Source organism: Mus caroli, unplaced genomic scaffold (genome assembly GCF_978045245.1).
Source record: "Mus caroli unplaced genomic scaffold, Mus_caroli_1 scaffold_3, whole genome shotgun sequence".
NCBI classification, from domain to species: Eukaryota; Metazoa; Chordata; class Mammalia; order Rodentia; family Muridae; genus Mus; species Mus caroli.
The window spans coordinates 50,873,415-50,895,078 of NW_028227258.1; the positions used below are offsets into that span (position 1 = coordinate 50,873,415).

General features: G+C 38.1%; 1 protein-coding gene across 1 annotated transcript in view; it reads right to left on the reverse strand.

Annotated features, from left to right (window-relative positions):
- Positions 1-4,607: 4,607 nt before the first annotated feature.
- Positions 4,608-21,664, reverse strand: part of LOC110291167 (mitochondrial adenyl nucleotide antiporter SLC25A24-like) — a 33,456-nt gene continuing 16,399 nt past the window's right edge. The window contains exons 4-10 of the mRNA XM_021158148.2: positions 20,349-20,460; positions 15,820-15,978; positions 11,792-11,944; positions 8,615-8,722; positions 7,580-7,747; positions 6,826-6,973; positions 4,608-4,783 (exon numbers count right to left, since the gene is read on the reverse strand). Of these exons, the coding sequence (XP_021013807.1) occupies positions 4,608-4,783; positions 6,826-6,973; positions 7,580-7,747; positions 8,615-8,722; positions 11,792-11,944; positions 15,820-15,978; positions 20,349-20,460 (1,024 nt within the window). The remainder of the gene's footprint in view (positions 4,784-6,825; positions 6,974-7,579; positions 7,748-8,614; positions 8,723-11,791; positions 11,945-15,819; positions 15,979-20,348; positions 20,461-21,664) is intronic.

Consider the following 21,664-nt stretch of genomic DNA (forward strand, 5'->3'; position numbering starts at 1 on the left):
CTACCTCAGAATGAAAAGCTGGAAAAACCTTTTCCAAGCAAATGGTCTGAAGAAACAAGCTGGAGTAGCCATTCTAATATAATCAACTTCCAACCCAAAGTCATCAAAAAAAACAAAACAAAACAAAACAAAACAAAACAAGGAGGGGCACTTCATACTCATCAAAGGTAAAATATTCCAAGAGGAACTCTCAATTCTGAATAACTATGCTCCAAATACAAGGGCAGCCACATTCATTAAAGAAACTTTAGTAAAGCTCAAAGCACACATTGCACCTCACACAATAATAGTGGGAGACTTCAACACACCACTTTCATCAATGGACAGATCAAGGAAACAAAAACTAGACAGGGACACAGTGAAACTAACAGAAGTTATGAAACAAATGGATCTAACAGATAACTACAGAACATTTTATCCTAAAACAAAAGGATATAACTTCTTCTCAGCACCTCATGGTACCTTCTCCAAAATTGACCATATAATTGGTCACAAAACAGGCCTCAACAGATACAAAAATATTGAAATTGTCCCATGCATCCTATCAGATCACCATGGACTAAGGCTGATCTTCAATAACAACATAAATAATAGAAAGCCAACATTCACGTGGAAACTGAACAACACTCTTCTCAATGATACCTTGGTCAAGGAAGGAATAAAGAAAGAAATTAAAGACTTTTTAGAGTTTAATGAAAATGAAGCCACAACATACCCAAACTTATGGGACACAATGAAAGCATTTCTAAGAGGGAAACTCATAGCTCTGAGTGCCTCCAAAAAGAAACTAGAGAGAGCACACACTAGCAGCTTGACAACACACCTAAAAGCAATAAAACAAAAGGAAGCAAATTCACCCAAGAGGAGTAGACAGCAGGAAATAATCAAACTCGGGATGAAATCAATCAAGTGGAAACAAGAAGAACTATTCAAAGAATCAACCAAATGAGTAGCTGGTTCTTTGATAAAATCAACAAGATAGATAAACCCTTAGCCAGACTCACTAGAGGGCACAGGGAAAGCATCCTAATTAACAAAATCAAAAGTGAAAAGGGAGATATAACAACAAATCCTGAAGAAATCCAAAACACCATCAGATTCTTCTACAAAAAGCTATACTCAACAAAACAGGAAAACCTGGATGAAATGGAAAAATTTCTATACAGATACCAGGTAACAAAGTTAAACCAGGATCAGGTTAATGATCTAAACAGTCCTATATACCCTAAAGAAATAGAAGCAGTCATTAATAGTCTCCCAACCAAAAAAAGCCCAGGACTAGATGGGTTTAGTGCAGAGTTCAATCAGACCTTCAAAGAAGATCTAATTCCAGTTCTGCACAAACTATTACACAAAATAGAAGCAGAAGGTACTCTACCCAATTCATTCTATGAAGCCACAATTACTCTGATACGTAAACCACAGAAAGACCCAAAAAGATAGAGAACTTAAGACCAATTTCCCTTATGAATATCGATGCAAAAATACTCAATAAATTCTCACTAACCAAATCCTAGAACACATCAAAACAATCATCCTTCCTGACCAAGTAGGTTTCATCCCAGGGATGCAGGGATGGTTTAATATACGGAAATCCATCAACATAATCCAGTATATAAACAAACTCAAAGACAAAAACCACATGATCATCTCCTTAGATGGGGAGAAATCATTTGACAAAATCCAACACCCATTCATGATAAAAGTCTTGGAAAGATTAGGAATTCAAGGCCCATACCTAAACATGATAAAAGCAATGTACAGCAAACCAGTAGCCAACATCAAAGTAAATGGTGAGAAGCTGGAAGCAATCCCACTAAAATCAGGGACTAGGCAAGGCTGCACACTTTCTCCCTTCCTAGTCAACATTGTACTTGAAGTCCTAGCCAGAGCACCTCGACAACAAAAGGAGATCAAGGGGATACAAATTGGAAAGGAAGAAGTCAAAATATCACTTTTTGAAGATGATATGATACTATATATAAGTGACCCTAAAAATACCACCAGAGAACTGCTAAACCTGATAAACAGGTTCAATGAAGTAGCTGGATATAAAATTAACTCAAACATATCAATGGCCTTTCTCTACACAAAGGATAAACAGGCTGAGAAAGAAATTAGGGAAACAACATCCTTCACAATAGTCACAAATACTATAAAACACCTTGGTGTGACTCTAACTAAGGAAGTGAAAGATCTGTATGATAAGAACTTCAAGTCTCTGAAGAATTGAAATCAAAGATTTCAGAAGTTGGAAAGATCTCTGATGCTCATGGATTGGCAGGATCAATATAGTATAAATGGCTATCTTGCCAAAAGCAATCTACAGATTCAATGCAGTCCCCATCAAAATTCCAACTCAATTCTTCAATGAATTGGAAAGGGCAATCTCCAAATTCATCTGGAATAACAAAAAACCTAGGATAGCAAAAACTCTTCTCAAGGATAAAAGAACCTCTGGTGGAATCACCATGCCGGACCTACAGCTGTGCTACAGAGCAATTGTGATTAAAAAAAAAATGCATGGTACTGGTATAGCCACAGACAAGTAGACCAATGGAATAGAATTGAATACCCAGAAATGAACCCACAAACCTATGGACACTTGATCTTGGACAAGGGAGCTAAAACCATCCAGTGGAAAAGAGATAGCATTTTCAACAAATGGTGCTGTCATAACTGGCGGTTATCATGCAAAAAAATGTGAATTGATCCATTCCTATCTCCTTGTACTAAGGTCAAATCTAAGTGGATTAAGGAACTCTACATAAAACCAGAGATACTGAAACTTATAGAGGAGAAAGTGGGGGAAAGCCTTTAAGATATGGGCACAGGGGAAAAATTCCTGAATAAAACAGCAATGGCTTGTGCTGTAAGATTGAGAATAGACAAATGGGACCTCATAAAACTGCAAAGCTTCTGTAAGGCAAAAGACACTGTCAATAAGACAAAAAGGCCACCAACAGATTGGGAAAGGATCTTTACCTATCCTATATCAGATAGGGGACTAATATCTAATATATATAAAGAACTCAAGAAGGTGGACTCCAGAAAATCTAATAACCCTGTTAAAAAATGGGGCTCAGAGCTAAACAAAGAATTCTCACCTGAGGAATACCGAATGGCTGAGAAGCTCCTGAAAAAAAATGTTCAGCATCCTTAGTCATCAGGGAAATGCAAATCAAAACAACCCTGAGATGCCACCTCACACCAGTCAGAATGGCTAAGATCAAAAATTCAGGTGACAGCAGATGCTAACAAGGATGTGGAGAAAGAGGACCACTCCTCCATTGTTGGTGGGATTACAAGCTTGTACAACCACTCTGGAAATCAGTCTGTCGGTTCCTCAAAAAATGGACATTGTACTACTGGAGGATCCTGCAATACCTCTCCTGGGCATATATCCAGAAGATGTTCCAACCGGTAAGAAGGACACATGCTCCACTATGTTCATAGCAGCCTTATTTATAATAGCCAGAAGCTGGAAATAACCCAGATGCCCCTCAACAGAGGAATGGATACAGAAAATGAGGTACATTTACACAATAGAGTACTACTCAGCTATTAAAAAGAATGAATTTATGAAATTCCTAGGCATATGAATGGACCTGGAGGGCATCATCCCGAGTGAGGTAACTCAATCACAAAAGAACTCACATGATATGTACTCACTGATAAGTGGATATTAGCCCAGAAACTTAGAATACCCAAGATATGAGATACAATTTGCAAAACACATGAAGCTCTGGAAGAGCGAAGACCAAGGTGTGGATACTTTGCCCCTTCTTGGAATTGGGAGCAAGGCTCCCATGGAAGGAGCTCCAGAGACAGAGTTTGGAGCTGAGATGAAAGGATGGACCATCTAGAGACTGTCATACCCAGGGATCCATCCCATAATCAGCCTCCAAACGCTGACACCATTGCATACACTAGCAAGATTTTGCTGAAAGGACCCTGATATAGCTGTCTCTTGTGAGACTATGCAGGGGCCTAGCAAACATAAAAGTGAATGCTCACAGTCAGCTATTGGATGGATCACAGGGCCCCCAGTGGAGGAGCTAGAGAAAGTACCCAAGGAGCTAAACGGATCTGCAATCCTATAGGTGGAACAACAATATTAACTAACCAGTACCCCCTAGAGCTCATGTCTCTAGCTGCATATGTATCAGAAGATGGCCTAGTCGGCCATCAGTGGAAAGAGAGGCCCATTGGTCGTGCAAACTTTATATGCCTCAGTAGAGGGGTACACCAGGGCCAAGAGGTGGGAGTGGGTGGGTGGGGGAGTGGGTGTGGGAAGGTGTGGGGGACTTTTGGGATAGCATTGGAAATGTAAATGAAATAAATACCTAATAATAAAAATAAAAAATAAAAAAAGTGAAAAAAAAGAAAAAAAAAGAATTCTGTGACTAATAAGGGATTTTAAGGTATCGAATAATTTTACCAAAACTACCATTTAATTTGTATATCTTACAATAGACAAAGACAAAGTAATTTTGTACAAGTATTTGATGCCTTTTCTTTTTAGGAAGAATAAGATCACCGTCTAGCCCAGGTGTGATCTGATACCTTGGTGATGATGGCAATGATGACAGTTTGGTATTCCACTTCTAGGTTAATCCAAAAAGCCCTTTCACTAGTTCGTGAGCCACACTGCCAATGCCCACTGCAGGAAGCAGCTTGAGGACATTAGGGGTGAAGCCCCTGAAAAATCCCTTCTTCCCTTCTTTAGTGTATATTTCCTGAATGAGCTGCATCATGCGCACTGTTTCCTTTTCCAGCATGACTACAAATTAAAAAAAAAAGGTATAACTCAGTATTTAATATTTACATATCAATCTAGCACAAAGATAATGAGAGATTATAGAAATGGAAATCGTTTCCCAGGATACTCATATACAGAATGATGCTATACATCAATAGTGTAATATCCACAGTCCACTCCCTGGCCCCTATAGGCTTGTAGCCATATCATAATGCAAAATGCATTTAGTACAGCTTCAAAAAGTCCCCATAGTTTATAACAGCCGAAAACTTGTTTAAAAGTCCAAAGTTCAACATCTCTTTGGAAATCCATATAATCTCTTAACTGCAATCCCCTATAAAATCAAAATCAAAATCAAAACGCATCACATACTTCCAGGCACAAGGTGCATATTTCAGTTCCAAAAGGAGCACAGTGAGGAAATACTGGACTAGTATGGACCATTAAGGCCCATTTAAAGTGTTTGACTGCTTTTCAAATCAAAAATACACATTCCTCCAAACAAAAGCATGGTCAATCCTATCATAGCAATACCCCACTCCTGGTACCAATTTCTGTCTTAGGATTTCTATCGCTGTGAGACAGCATGACCACAGAGATTCTTACAAAGAAAAACACTCAATTGGGGCTGTCTTATATTTCATAGGTTTAGTCTATATGGTCATGGTGGAAAGTATGGTGAATGCAAACTAACATAGTGCTGAAGAAGGAGCTGGGAGTTCTATGTCTGGATCTGCAGGCAGCAGGAACGGACTGTGATCCACTAGACCTGTCATGTACATCTGAGACCTCAAAGCCCACCACTTGTCACAAACTTCCTCCAACAAAGCCACACCTATTCCAACAAAGCCACACTTCCTAATAGTGCCATTTCCTATGGGTCTATGATGGCTGTTTTATTTAAACCACCACATGTAGTGACTATATATGTGGCTATTTAAATTTAATTAAAATTAAATTAAATTTCCACTCCTCAGTAATATGTCTGACATGTATGGATATAATGCATGGCTCTACACCAGGAAGAACAGATAGAAATGATCTCCATCACTACAGAAAGTTCCTTGGAACAACTTGCAAGTCTTTCATGAGAGACTTCACAGAGGCATTAAACTGAAGGGTAGTTTAATAGATGTTATGAGTGATAGTGGAGAAAGAAATTCTCCATCTCAAGTTAATTAATTTAATATAAATTAAATCCAAAGCCTAACCAAGAAAGAGTGGGAGAGAGAAAGGAAAAGCATATTACCCACCGTGAGACCCTTGATCTACTCAGGAAGAAAATAGCACTGTGTTGCTGCTTTGATCATCTTTGAAAAGTGATTTTTAAAAATAAATAATGTTAAATTTTAAATCGCTAACATTTCACCAAGAAAAACAAAACACATAGTGTTTGCCATTACCTCCCTGAACAGATGGAAGAACAGAGAGTCTGGAAGCAGGTCACTGCAGTGACAGCAAGACCAAGGATGGTGTGCCTCTGTAGATTAGCTGCTGGTTTGATTGAAAGAATGCAATTTTTTTCTATTGTTCTACATGCCCTTCTTAATTAAAATCTCCTTAAAGAGATAACTGAAGCAAATGTGGAGGGCCCCAGACAGAACTTTAGAAGAAAAAGAAAACTGAAACTTACAAAAGGTTTCAAGAGAGTGGCTCAGTGGTTAAGGGCACTTGCTGCTCTTTCAGAGGACCTAGGTTCAGTTCCCAGCACCCATGTGGAGGCACGGGATCATCTATAACTGCAGTTCCTGGGGGATCTAATGCCCTCTTCTAGCCATGTCAGGCACTGCTTGTATGTAGTACATGTAAGATTTCATACACATTAAATAAATAAATAAATAAATAAATAAATAAATAAATAAATCCTTAAAGTGCTTTAAATTGGTTAGTTTCTTCATTTTTCAATTGTATGAGTTTTCTGCCTTTAAAATTATCAGTTCATATTTATTTAAAACATATTTCTTACCTCAGTGATGACTTCATTAAACTATAATAATAATGATAATAATGATGATGATAATAATAGTAATAATAAGAAGAATAACAATAACAATAAAACTCACCAGCCTGCATGCGAGTTCTAACAAGAGTCAGTGGAAAACTGGCTAACTGGCCACAAGTGTGTGACAGTGTGCTACACCCCAGCACAATTGCTATTCCAGGATTCACGGAGTTTCCTGCATAGTGTTCTAGCCAGTAATTCTTCAGAAGCTGGTAGAGAAGAAAGGACCTTTGATCTTGCAACTCTAAGTAGAATAAAGTTTAGCACCTGAGTTCACAGTCTGTGTTTGTATGTTTTCTTATGTTCTCTTTGACTGGATTTGCTTTTTGTTTCCCTTTTATTGTTTTGGTTTTAAAGTCCAGAGCAAAAACTCTGGATATTCTTTCAGGAACTAATTCAATACCATTTTTATGCCAATATCAAATCTGTCCTGAGACAGATAACATGGTTAGGACCATGAAAAGACATGACCTTAACTGATAACATTACACCATGAGAATACCTCAGGATGACTAAGGGGCTCTATTCTTTTAAAGATCTACGAGTAGGTGGTTCTGATGCATATCTGGGGCTTAAAACTACTATTTTATACGAATTTATGTCTATCATCATCATAGCCAAGAAGTGAGTTTTAAAAAATCAAACAAAAATTACTAGATTATCAGGTGTCTAAGAGAAAGACAAATAAAAATATTCAGCTTGATTCTTGATCAGAAGCTACACCACACAAAGCCATATCTATATTTCAGAATAGAAATATTGTTTCTCCTTTCCAAATGTACTGCATAATGCCAGGCTTCTGAGAATGAACTCACCTCGAAGATGGTGAGATCTAAGCCTGCATACGGTATGATGCTCAACAGGTTGGGAACATAACCTTTGCTGAAGGCCTGAATCCCCTCTCTCTTCAGAAGTTTCCTGACACAATCAATAATCCCAGAATACTCTCCAGTTTTACTTAAATTCAGCCTGGTCTTTATCACCTATGTGTGAAAGAATGTAATAAAAACATATTGATTAGATTTGCCTAACTCAGGTTCCAATCTAAGTCTGCTATATCTACCGTGTTTACAATTTTTTTTTTTTTTTTTTTTTTTGGAAATCATAGAATTCCTGGTGGCTTGCTTACACCCATTGTCTCAACACCTGGAAGACCAGGAAGGGGCTGCCTGATGTCAGCCTGGGCTGAATAGTGACTTCCAGGCTAACATGTACTAGAGTAAGACACTGTCTTAAAAAAAAAAAAAAAACATAAACAGCAACAATAAAAACACTCAAAACAGTCTAAAATTAAATGTCTACTTATTAAATTCCCTTTATTCAACCAGTTACTTCCCCCTAAAATGCCTTTCTTCATAATCCCTCCTGTTCAAAGCCTATGCCATAATGATAACACTCTATTCATATCTTTGATGGAGTTCTTAACTAGAAATAAATAAATGTTCCCCTTTGAGTTTCCACAGCACTATATATTGAGCTATCTTCTAGAACTTTTTTTAAATTTTTGGATCATTAATATCATTGTAGATTTTTTTTCCTTTTAGACTATGAAATACATGGTGATCAAAATCTCCATCTGAGACTCCCTCAGATCCCACATGGTACTAGAAAAGTACCTTAAACTTTGCTTGCATACAATCCATACTTGCCTAACAGGTGACTACGTAAATAACTGTATTTTCTTGGTCTATCTACAATACCATTTGTCTAAAACAACAATAAAGTCTATTGGGATTGACACTTTATACACAGTTAAAATCTTTACAAAACTGTTACAGCGATCTGGACGTCATTTCTGACTGTTGGTTGCCTTAGAAGCATGATTTTAATTAAGCTGTTATAATTCATACCTCCATAGGATAAACACAGGTTTGGGAAGTTGCGCCAGCCATGCAACCAGCGGTGAATCTTTGAAGAACCCCTAAATGATCACCATCAAAACTAAGAAGTTTCTTGTACTGTATAAATAAAAATATTGAAATGGATAATATTACTGAAATATATGCCTTTCAAGTTTTATAACATTAACTAATAGTATAAAATTTATATTAAAATTTATATCAGGTGCCTAATATTAGCACAACCTAGTATAATACTAAATTTTAGTTTCTATGCAATAGATGATTTCTATTCAGCTTTTTTCTTTTTTTTTTTCCCTGTGGAATAATTCAATAGCAATGTTAAATTACTTAAGTCAATCCTTGAATGTATTACATCATTATAAGGATCATGTAAATAATATAAACAAAGTTGTATTTTTATCTCTTTTTAGCATCCTGCTTTATACGTGAAAGACAATGTGTTTGGTAGCTAGATAGTTAGAAACAGCATGATGGACTCTTTTGTTACTGGGTATACAGTAAAGAAGAACAGAACAGTAAAGCTTATGAGAACTCTATTGGGAATTAACCTACAGGGATCCCTTGTTAACTGTATAAAAGAATCAGGGTGTAAAAAGAAATAAAAAGATGATTCAATGACTAAGAGAATTTGCTGTTCTTGCAGAGGACCTGGGTTCAGATCCCAGCACCCACTTGGAGGCTTACAACCAATCTCAATTCTGGTTACAGGGGCTCTAGCATACTCTCTTCTGACCTCTGCAGGCAGTAGGCACACACACAGAATACACATACATGCATGCAGGCAAAACATGCGTACACATGTAAAAACATTAGGATGCATGTTGTTTGTGCGCTGGGATTTTAAAGGTGACAGAATGGTTTATTTGGCAGGAAAATTTTCAAAGCAGAAAGGCATTCAGGCTGCAACATGTGTTGGCCACGGTTAGCCAGACATACCATAAGAACTGGGGCAGCGATAGGGTCTGAGCAGAGTGGAAAAGTTGCTTAAAGATCAGTGCCATTAAAAAGGAGCCATAACCCCAGCTGCCAAGGTACTGAGGAAACCTCAAAACAGCAAGGTTTTTTTAAAAATTGGAGGGGGAGGTAAAAGTCTTTAAAAAAAAAAAAACAACCTAGAATTAGAAATGAAAAGAGGATGTTACAGTTGGTATTAGAGAAGTAAAATTGATTATAAAAGCCTAGTATGAAGAACTGTATGCCAATAACCTGCATAACCTTCCCCCCCTAATAAAATAAAGTCACTACCTGAATTAAGAAGAAATAGAAAGTCTAAACAGACCAATAACAGATAAGACAGCATCACCAATGAAAAATCTCCAAACAAAAAGAAATCAATGGTCAGATTGCTTTAGTTTACAGAACTGATGTCACTCTCAACTTTTTTATAAATGAAAAGAACACTCCTACTAGGAGGCCAGCATCACACTGATTCCAAGCCAAACACATAATAAGACAAAATAGTATCCTCAGTGGATGTATATGGAAAGAATCCTCAATAGAACACTAGCAAACCAAACTTAATAGCACACTCAAAAGATCATATACTAGGACTGAGGCTCTTTATCAAAGATAAAGGTTCAGCATGCTCACATACATCAATGTGGTACAACACTTGGATAAAGGGAAAAAGACATTATCACCTAAATAGACAGAAAAAGCCAACATTCACTCATGATTAAAATCCTGGGGAATTTTTTCCAAATAGATATTGAAGGAGCTTGTCTCCATTCAGTAAAGGTCAAACAGGAAAAGCCCTCCTACCTAACACTGTGGCTTGAGTGGCCCCTCCCTCCTCCACTCATGATGGAATTTAATTATCATTTGTTCTACTTTCATTTCTGTTGCTGTGACATGAAGCAACTGAGTGGAGAAAGTTTATTTGAGCTCACTATTCCAGGGTACAGTCCCTCAGCAAGGAAGTCAAAATAGCAGGAGCTTGAAGCAGCACAGCCAGTACCATCCACAGGAAAGATCAGAAAGAGGGGAAAATGCATGCATGCATACTGTGCAGCTAGCTTTCTCTACTCTTAAATAATATGGCCCCAAACCAAGGAAGGTTGCCACCCATTTTCCAGCTAAGTCTTCCCACATTGACTGGGGTAATGAAGAGAACCCTCCACAGAAATGCCCATAGACAAGACAATCTATACAATCTGAGACTTTCTTCACAATTGAACGATTCTAACTTGTATCAAGTTGCCCCTTAAAATTAACCATCCCACACAGTAACATTACTAACAAGTATGGCCTTTATGAAGTGATTAGGTAACAGGGGCCCCTCTCTCATCAACGGCTTGATAACCTAATTATCACAGGAATGAGTCAAAGCTTACTGCTAGAGTGGAGTGTAATGAAGCTAGGCAGCCATTCTTGTCATTTACTCTTTCACATGCATTCTTTGACTTCCCACCTTCCACCATACAATTGTGGAGCTTGAAGACTCTCAAAGAGTTGGTAGACATGAACTTCACAGCCTCTAGAACCGTAAGACACACATCTTTTTTCTTTATAAATTACTGAGTGCCTCGCAGCTGTTCTATAAGCATAAGATGGATGTAGACAGACTAAAAGAAACCTTATGGTCAGTGGGGAAAAGTGAAAGTGTTCCCCAAGACCCAGGACAAGACAAAAACTCTCACTCATTTCTGCTCAAGATAGAATTAAGAGTTCTAATCAGGCCCAGCAGTGGTGGCACACACCTTTAATCCCAGCGCTTGGGAGGCAGAAGCAGAGGCAGGTGGATCTTTATGAGTTCGAGACCAGCCTGGTCTAGAGTGAGTTCCAGGACAGCCAGGGCTACACAGAGAAACCCTGAAATTCAGTACACATTTCTCAACTTTTTCTTCACTAATCCTTGGTTCAATAATAAATAGACTGAAATATCTGAAAAACATTCAAATGGTTCTAAGAAAAAAAAAAGCAAGTATTAAGTGATTTATGGACACCTTGCAGCTGTGACAATGAAGAGAAGTAGTCACAGACCTGTCATTGTACTACAGTGTAACCTACACCATAGCGTAAGAAAGCACAAGAAACCAAATGAAAATAAAGCAGTAATGTTTTACACTGACAACTACTGCTTATACATACGTGTGTTCTCCTTCACAAAAGTCTAAAGTTTTAAAAACTGAGTTTAAAAGATGATTAAGGTCAATAGCATCTTACCTGTTCATAGGCCCCGATCTTGATTGCTGTCTCTGGTGCAATTTTAAAAATATTTACACCATTTCCTCGCCAAAGAGAAAAAAAGCCTCCTTCCTTTACCATCTGCTTGAACACATGAGTCAAGCCCATTTTATTCACTTTTGAACTTTGAACCTAGAAATAACCGGCAAATTCATCAGCTTATTTTGCCGGTAATATAAAATAATAATGTCATTGCTGGTGAAACAATTATACCAGATACTTCATAGCTTTCAACAGCAGTTTCATTTTCCTTCAGTCATGTAAAATCGATGTTAGTATTTTTCTTGTCCCCTACACATAATCAAGTCATCTTCCCTCTATCCATTGTTTTGGATCCCGTGCTTCAAATACAGGAGAATCACAGAAGTAAACACTCCGTGTGTTTTACCTTGCACGCTGCTCAGCATAGGTGGTGAAGGCATCCACACTCAGCTCCACTTTGCCTTCCGGGCTCTTGAGTAACTCTGTACACTGTAGCTATGCACTATAGTCTACCTGCCCAGGAATCAGTTCTCAAATCTACGACTACAGTATTACCATAGCACATATGTTCCAGTATCCCTCATTTCATTTCATTAAGGCCCCAAAGCTCAGCAGTAGTGGTATTTGCAAGGTGCAGATGCCAGAGGTAACAAAGTGCTTCCTTAAGAAACATGATGAAAGCCATGTAACTTGCATTAGAGTCTATGATCATGTCTGTACTACCTTAATAATCTATTATGCATAATTATAAGTTAAACATGATCATGTGTGTGAATATATATAAGTATGTATGTATGTATGTATGTATGTATAGGATAAAATACAGTAGTCTAGGATTTATTACTATTCACAGTATAAGGTCACTAATAGAAATTTTTCCTTAAGCATCAAAGGAGGATAAAGACAAGTTATGAAAGACAAAAATAATTCAATTATCAGAAACCTTTAGCACAAACAAATAATACTGAAAAATTATTAAAGAGTATATTGAAATATGCCCAGCCCAGCATGGTGGTGCACACCTTTAATCCCAGCACTTGGGAGGCAGAGGCAGGCAGATTTCTGAGTTCAAGGCCAGCCTGGTCTACAGAGTGAGTTTCAGGACAGTCAGGGCTACACAGAGAAACCTTGTCTCAAAAAAAGAAAGAAAGAAAGAAAGAAAGAAAGAAAGAAAGAAAGAAAGAAAGAAAGAAAGAAAGAAAGAAAGAAAGAAAGAAAGAAAGAAAGAAAGAAAGAAAGAAAGAAATTTGCCCTGAAAACAGAACTGATGTGAATACATCAAACTTTCAACAGTGAATATAATGAGGTTTCAAGGTATTGTGGCTTGAATTGTAGCTCTCAAAATTCATTTGTTGAAGTCCTAATGTGTACAAGTCCACAGCCCAAGGGCTGTGGTCTTATTTAAATAGGGTCTTTGCAGATGAAATAAAGTTAAACAGATATGACCTTTATTCTTATAAAAGGAAGGTTTGGACACAGAGACCTAGCACACCATAAAGGAAGGCAATGAGAAGTGCTAGGAAGATGGCCATATCCAAGTCAAGGAGAGACACCCAGCGCAGACCCCCCTAAGCTCAGAGGAGCCAGCCCTGCTGGCTACTTGACTGGTCCTCCAGGCTGCAGAACTACCACACCTTTCTGTTTCTATGCCAGGGTGTGGTGCTTTGTCACTGAATCCCTAACAACATATATGCGGGATACACAGGTCAGCAAATGTCTGCCTCTATGCTTTTCTGTAGTTTTTGTGTTATGTTTTCCTTTTTTTAAAAAAAGTGTGTGTGTGTGTGTGTGTGTGTCTGTGTGTGTGTGTATGTGTGTGTGTGTGTGTGTGTGTGTGTGTGTGTGTGTGTGTGTGTGTGTGTGTGAAAGAGGGAGGGAGGGAGGGAGGGAGGGAGGGAGGGAGGGAGGGAGGGAGGGAGGGAGGGAGGGAGGGAGGGAGGGAGACAGACTGGCTTAATACCTGGTATGTGACTTAGGTTGATCTTAGACCCCTGATCTCCTGCCTCTGCTTCCTCGGTGCTGGTGTTGTTACCACACCTGGCTTTAATTCCCACTTACAATTCCTTCTTATTCTCAACTTTTTTCTAAAGTTTCCTTTTCTTTTTCACATCCTTCTCCTACTCTGTCTGCTTTATTCCTTTCCGTTTTTCATTCTTTTCCTTAAACTACATTTGCTCCATAATTTTAGTTTAAGATTTCTTTATTGTTTGATAATTTCATACATACGTAATGTGTTTTGATCAGATCTGCCCTCGTTTCCTCCCCTCCATCTCTGCCCCTAACCCCTCCATCACCTTTCTGCCTCCATTTCATGTGTTTTTCATGTCTTCTTGATGCTACCTGCATGAGATGGGTGCAGGGCCATCTCCTGCAGCACAGGGAGAGTCTCAGGCTCACATCCTTGGAGAGAACTCTTCCCCCTCCCACAGCAGCCATCCACTTCTCCAATAGCTCCTCAGAGATGGCATTTCATGAGGGAGCCTCCCCTGTCTGTGCTGTAATTTTAGCTGGCCTGATTTTCCACGGGTCTTGTTTATGCTGTCACAGCTGCTGTGGATTCATGTGTGCAGCACCCTATCACAACCAACAAATGTTGCCCCATGCTTTTGCACTCTCCCTAATCCAGCGACCCATGATTATCCCTGCCCTGTAGTAAAATCTCTGAAGTGACGGTTACTATTTCCAACATCATACCATCTCCGCAGGCTGATTCTATATGTCTGTAACATTCTAGGAAATAAGAACTACAATCTTCCATCTTTGCATTTCTTGCACACAATAGGACATTTTCTATCTTACTTTACCCTCCTGGTTCTATTCCCATCTCTGTCACCATTCAACAATGTCTCCATCTATATACTGCTGCATGTGTCTCCATCTGTGTACTGCTGCACATGTGATCATATGTGTACTGCTGTACATGTGTCCATCTGGGTACTGCTGTACATGTGTCCATCTGTGTACTGCTGCACATGTCTCCATCTATATAGAGCTATACATGTCTCCATTTGTGTAGTGATGTACTTGTCTATGTTTTTCCTTTACATGTAATTTTTAAATTTTCTTACAGGTCCAGTTACTGGGGAAACTGAGTTCTCTAATATGCTTCACAACATTTTCAACTTGCCTTTCCTAACAATGGTTCAAATTTAGCTTCCTGGTTGAATAGAGTATGGGTTACACGTGGAGTCAAACACATAGAAGGACAATGGGTTAGTTGTCCGATTTCCATATACTATGTGTATTCTCTATATTTAGATTATTAAACTAAAGCCTTCATTTCCATTGGATAAATTATCTAAGATATCATTATATATCTACTGGAGAAATAAATGGTATATATTCTCCCTTGGTATTTCCACAGTACTAGTGTGGTTTTGGTCTGGCTATATAATGGTGTTTTAATATTTGTTATCAAATTTTTTTTCTCTGATGTATTAGAATTCTTCTAATGGTAAAAAGTGTGTCTAACCCACTATAGTACCTAATGCCCATTAAACTACTAATACCTAGCACACCTGCTGAGTGTGTATGGAACGAATAAATGAAGCTCCCTTAATCCAAAATAATGTCCTTTTAACACACAGCATTTTCTTAAAATGGCATATAAATTGAATATTTAAGCAGAGTTACAGGTTTTGAAAGAACAAAGAATAATTACAGATAATTTACAAAGTTCTTAACTAGGTAACATTACAGTTTTACACAATTATCATGCTATATTATAATAATCATTCTTAATTTAACACCCAAGGCTACCAATATCACCAAAACAACAAAGGACAATAAAACAACCATATATTTTTTAATTACAAATTTGAATTCATAACATTTTTCTTGATGTTTATATTCTTATAGAAAAAAGTATCTAACAAGTATTGATTTGTAATTACAAATTTTAATTCATTGAAGTTTCAATGAGAAGGTACTAAGAAATCTGCCAGGCACTTAAAATCAACGTTAAACTTATCAAGGACTCTTCATGTTACTCCACTCTTCAGGAGTGGGCAAGGCATGCGAACTACCTGCATCATGACTTTCAAGCGCTCCAAAGGTGCTGTACATGTCCGTGTGATCGCACTCGCTATTCCTGCTGCTACTAACCGCTTCCACCATTCTCCAGACATCTTCTCTTGTTCTGTAAATTCATCCGGAATACTTATACTCTCTCCTATATCAATTATCTGATAAACACAAAAATAATTAGACAGTGAAGTGTAAACAGTTGAGAAATAAGAGCATAACTTTCTACAAAGATCAAGAAAAACTTTTCACACAGACGGAAAACTCAACATTTCTTTTTCAGATCACCTCCTATACTGAAGATTGACAATTTACTTAGTACACAGTGCTTATACGCAAATGATTTTGAATAATATTCACATGAAGATTTAAACTACTCATTAAATTCAGTATTAATTTAAAATAATTATCAAACTATTTGTAAAATCTCTTCCATGAAAATAATGTAAACCTGAGAGCAGGGAACACACCACTTCACATGATGTCTGCCACGCAGTAGCTGAGGAAGGAATACTGAATAAATTAATTACCACACTTTATCCCAAATTCTTAGCTGTAACCTAAGTCAGGAGTCAAGAACAGCATCTTATATGCTCCAACTTACTACTTGCAGTGATCTTTTGTTGACCAATTTTCTCTTTAAAAATACATTATTACAATGAATTTATATGCAGCAATTTTACCTTAACAACCATATTTTGTGTCCTGAAGAGTATTTTTGAAGTGTTAAAGCATTATGTTTCGGTAAAGAGTGTCAAACTAGACTTGAAGACTTGGGTTCTATTTATTTCTGTTGATGTAGTAGGCAAGTTACTGCTCTTAGCTTCCCCACATTTATTCCTTCATTCCTTTATTGCCCTTTCAGGAACCTTCTCAAACTATTTTCCCTCTGCCCTGAGGATTTCTTCATAACTCAATTGCTTTCTCTCTAACACAGTCTTGATTGATCAATTCATTTCTGTTTATTGCTTGGCCACCCTTTTACAAAGTAAGTCCAATGAGGCCAACAACCTGGTCTCCTTTGTGTACTGTTGGAGACCTAGATCTTAGCTTAAGATAAGTGTGCTCAATAAATACTGTTGAAGTGACCAGTCAGTTGCTAGCCCTGGGCTTGGTATTCATGGCAGGTCATGCAGAAGTTGGTTTCTGCCTCTGACATTTAGAAACCTTTGTTATTATCTCTATAATAAAGGCACAGGAAAAGATACAATCAACTACAATACAGAGCAATAACTACAACCAAGGCATCCTAAGAAAATCCTACAGAGGCACTGGATGCATAAATGAATTGGACTTGCTGGACTAAGAAAGGGGAGGCAACATTGGTCAGGCAGGGAAAGAAGAATGGATCTGGGGGAAGTTGGGTTGAGATAAGTATGATTAAAGCACATCGCATAAAATCTCAAAGAACTAATAAAAATATAATATTTTAGAAATAGAAATTGTAAATTTAAAAATAGAGAAAGTACCCAAGGAGTTAAAGGGATCTGCAACCCTATAGGGGGAACAACATGATGAACTAACCAGTACCCCGGAGCTCTTGTCTCTAGCTGCATATGTATTGAAAGATGGCCTAGTCGGCCATCACTGGAAAGAGAGGCCCATTGGACTTGCAAACTTTATATGCCCCAATACAGGGGAATGCCAGGGCCAAAAGAATGGGAATGGGTGGGTAGGGAAGTGGGGGAGGGGGGTATGGGGGACTTTTGGGATAACATTGGAAATGTAATTGAGGAAAATACGTAATAAAAAATATTAAAAATTTAAAAAAAAATAATTTTAAAAGAAAGTGAGTTTCAATGTTTAGGGAAAAATAAATTCTTTATAGTTAAAGTAACTTAAAGCCTCAAAGGCCCATTTTGAATCCAGGCATCATGACTTCAGAGGCCACAATCTTATTGCCGCCTTTCTATATAAGCAGGGATGTTGTAGGCAATGAAAATGATACGCTTGAAGATATCACTCATGTTAAGAACCACAAGATCATATGTAGTCATGGAAAGAAATGTATAAAATAAAATAAAATAAAATAAAATAAAATAAAATAAAATGGCAAAAGCCAGTGGGATGGCACTGCAGATAAAGGCGATGGCTGCCAAACCAGACAACCTGAGTTCACTTTCCAGAATGTATGCAGTTCAAAGGGAAAACTGGCTCTGGCCAGTATCCTGACACCTCTACATGCACACCACAGCATAGCACAATATCCACACTAGGTTTAATTTCTTTTTAAAGGATATATATAATATTGATTAGAAATCAAAAAGATTCTGGAGTAACCAAACCAAGAGCTTGAAATAGTTACTATTTTGCTAGGTTGGTTATAAAGTTCATAAAAGAAATATTACTACAGCTTAAACCACTTAATGCCCCTCACATATTTACAGTAGAAGATTTCAATAACCCACTCTCACCAGTGGACAGGTCATCTAGCCAAAAACTAAATGGAGAAATGCTAGAGTTAACTGACTGACATCATAAACCAAATGGACCTAACAGATAGAGAGAGAACATTTCACCCAAATACAAAAAAAAAAATTAAAAAAACAAACAAACAAACAAACAAACCTTCTCCTCAGCACCGCATGGAACTTTCTCCAAAACTGACAACATGATGCTTGGTCACAAAGCAAATCTCAACAGATACAATAAAATTGAAATAACCGCCCACCACATCCTATAAAACCACCATGGATTAAGGTTGTATTTCAACAGAAACAACAGAGAGCTTACAAACTCATGAAAACTGAACAACTCTCAACTGAATGAAGCAGAAATAGAAAGGGTATGGAACCAGAGGGAAGGAGATGTGGGGAGGAACTTGAAGGAGTTGGGGGAGAGGAAACGAATCAGAATATATTGCATGAAAAAACCTATTTGCAATAGAAGAATGATCTGGTGATGCATCCTGGGCAATAGTTACAGGAGACAAAATGAACATTGAAGGACCAGTCAAAAAGTAAGAAATCAAATGTGTTATCACAATACTATATAAATCAAAACCCAAGTATGAAATGATGTAACATAGTCCTCACATATGTTCAAATATTCACAAACACAGATGAAACCAAGTGCCTGTCGTAACATGTATTCAATACTTTTATTCTTAGCTTGTTTTACCAATACATTACTTGAACTCTTAAACTTCATACCACTAGCCCTTAAAGGATTTTAATCCCTGCACTTGGGAGGCAGAAGCAGGTAGGTCTCTGAGTTCAAGGCCAGCCTGGTCTACAGACTGAGTTCTAGGACAGCCAGGGTTACACAGAGAAACCATGTCTAGAATAGACAAAACAAAACAACTCAAAACAAAATACTCTCTCCACCATCTAATTGAAGAAACTGGGGCAAGGGGGTGTAAGATGTAGGGTTCAAACTTGGGCCTTCTGATTGCAGAGCTAATAGCCTTTTCTTGTGTGTCAGCTATGGAGGAAGATGGACACTAAGAACACGATGCTGTGGACGCAGTATTAGGATTTCAATTTCCCCACCGTACATCTAAAGAAGGCAAAAGTCTTTAACTACAGACTTTCCTTTACTCCATGTGGTGGATATGGTCTAATGCTGCTTTATTGTGTTAATTTGGTCTCCAAAATTGCACAAGTAGCCACACTGCCACACACAAGACACTGGGGGACACACTCACCAGTTGGTTTTGATTGGAGTAAAGTTGCTGGTGGCCAATGGCTGGACAGAGAGACAGAAGCAGGATTTTAGGAGTCCTGGGCAAGAGACTGAGGAGGGAGGAGGAAGGGAGATAACCACCATGCCGGGAGGTGTGCCAGACAGAGAACACAGCCATCCTGTAGGTGCTGAGGAACTCAGCCCAAGAGGGCTGCAGGTCTGGGTCCGGGCCAGCCAAGATGGATAATAGGTTTTAGTAAGCAATAACTCAGGAATATCGGAGGGGAGTGTGTTAGCCACGTGGAAGTTTGGAAGTAGCCCAACTATTGAGCAGTTTAAGGCATATTAAAATATATGGCTGGGTGTGTGTCTTTCATTTGGGAAGCCAGAACATTGTGGGGAGGGTAGCGAGGAGCACCGCTGCCACCGCCGGAGTCGATTTGAGTAGCAATTATTTGGGTCCAAACACACTCCTTACAACATTAGGTCAGGTGCAACAATTAAAAGAGTTGATAACTTGTACATTTGTTGCTTTTTCACTCTAAATTCTGAAATCTGAATATGTAATTTTATATTTCTGATGCCAAAAAGTCCACTCAATCTAAAAAACGAAAGGAAAACACTTTTTTTCCCACTTTTCTAGGACTATCCAATTATACATAACAACATGACTTATAACATAGTGTGGGTCGTTTTAGTAAGTAAAACAAATTGTGGTTTCTATGTTTTCACATAAAATACTACCTGTCCTTCCAAAATTAATAGAATATTGTTAAAAGGAAATAATACATTCTTTGCCACTGGGGCTAAAACTAAAATAGGGACAATGAAATGAAATTTACAATAACAACAATTAAAGAAAAATAAAGGAAGTAAAAATGCAGAATAAAATGCAAAATAACCTTACAGTAGAATGTTTCCAGAAACGAACAATGTCAGTGATATTTTTTGCAGGATGGAAGAAAAAGAAATCTCTCCATTCATCCCAGTCTACTGTCATCGACCCGTCAAAATCCATGCTGAAATGAAATTTTAAATGGTGTTTACCACACTTATAATACTACCATTATTTACACTACTCAAACACTTGTGGAGTGTTTGTTCCTGAAGCCATTCCTTTGGACTTCATGGATATAACTGTATTTTCCAATTCCTCTTTTAAAGAACAGACTATCTTTTAGATCAATGTCATACTTCAAGAGAAATTGAGATGACAATATATAGTCAACTCTTAGATCTCCCCACACCTAGGCTCTCCTGTTGGTTACATCTTACATAATTGTGGTTTGTTTGTTACAATGCCTGACTAATGGTTGACACATTACTCATAGCTACATTTTATACTTTACTAAGCCATCCTACATTTTAAACTAATGTTCTTTTCCCCTTCAGCATCACACTGAGATATAACATTCTGTTCAGATATCACGTGTCCCTAAGGTCCTAACTATGGCATTTTTCAGACTTTTCTTATTTTGAACAATATTGACATTTCCAAAGAGCACTGATGATCAGTGGCTGGGGAGACAGCCCAGCATGTAAAAGGCTTGCCTTGCAACCACGGGGATCTGAGTTCAGTTCCCAGAACCCATGCAGAAGCAAGATAGGTGTGCTAAGGAGATAGAAACTTGCAGGTTCTCCTGGCTCACTAGCCAGCCAACCTAACATACACTGAACATTCTAGCCACAGGGAGACCCCATCTCAACAAAAGAAAATAAGCAAACAAAACAGTGGATGGAGCCTGTGGACAACAGTTGAGCTTGTCCTCTGGTCTCAGCAGGTCAAAGTGCTTGCTGCACAAGTCTAATGACCTGAGCTCAATTCCTGGAACCCTCGGTGGAAGGAGAACTGACCCCTAAATGTTGTCTTCCACCTTTCACACGTAACACATGCACCTGAGCACACACAAAATAATAAAAATTAGAATTTCACCTTAATAATGCCAACTGTACCTGAGTTCTGAGGACAGAACTGGTCTTTGTGTCCACACAGCATGAACTTTCTCCACTGAGCCACTGCCCCAACCCCACAGACTGTCTGATTCAGTTCTTTGTGTATTGGTGTTTCCTTCATTTTAAACTCTTTAAAGATTTTGAATATTAACCCTCTGTCAGGTACAGGTGATAAAGATTTTTTTTTCCAACTTTCCACTGTAAATAGCTGCCCTTATTCACGTAGCAACAGGAGTCCTGTTCAGAAAGTCCTTGCCTGAACCTATATCT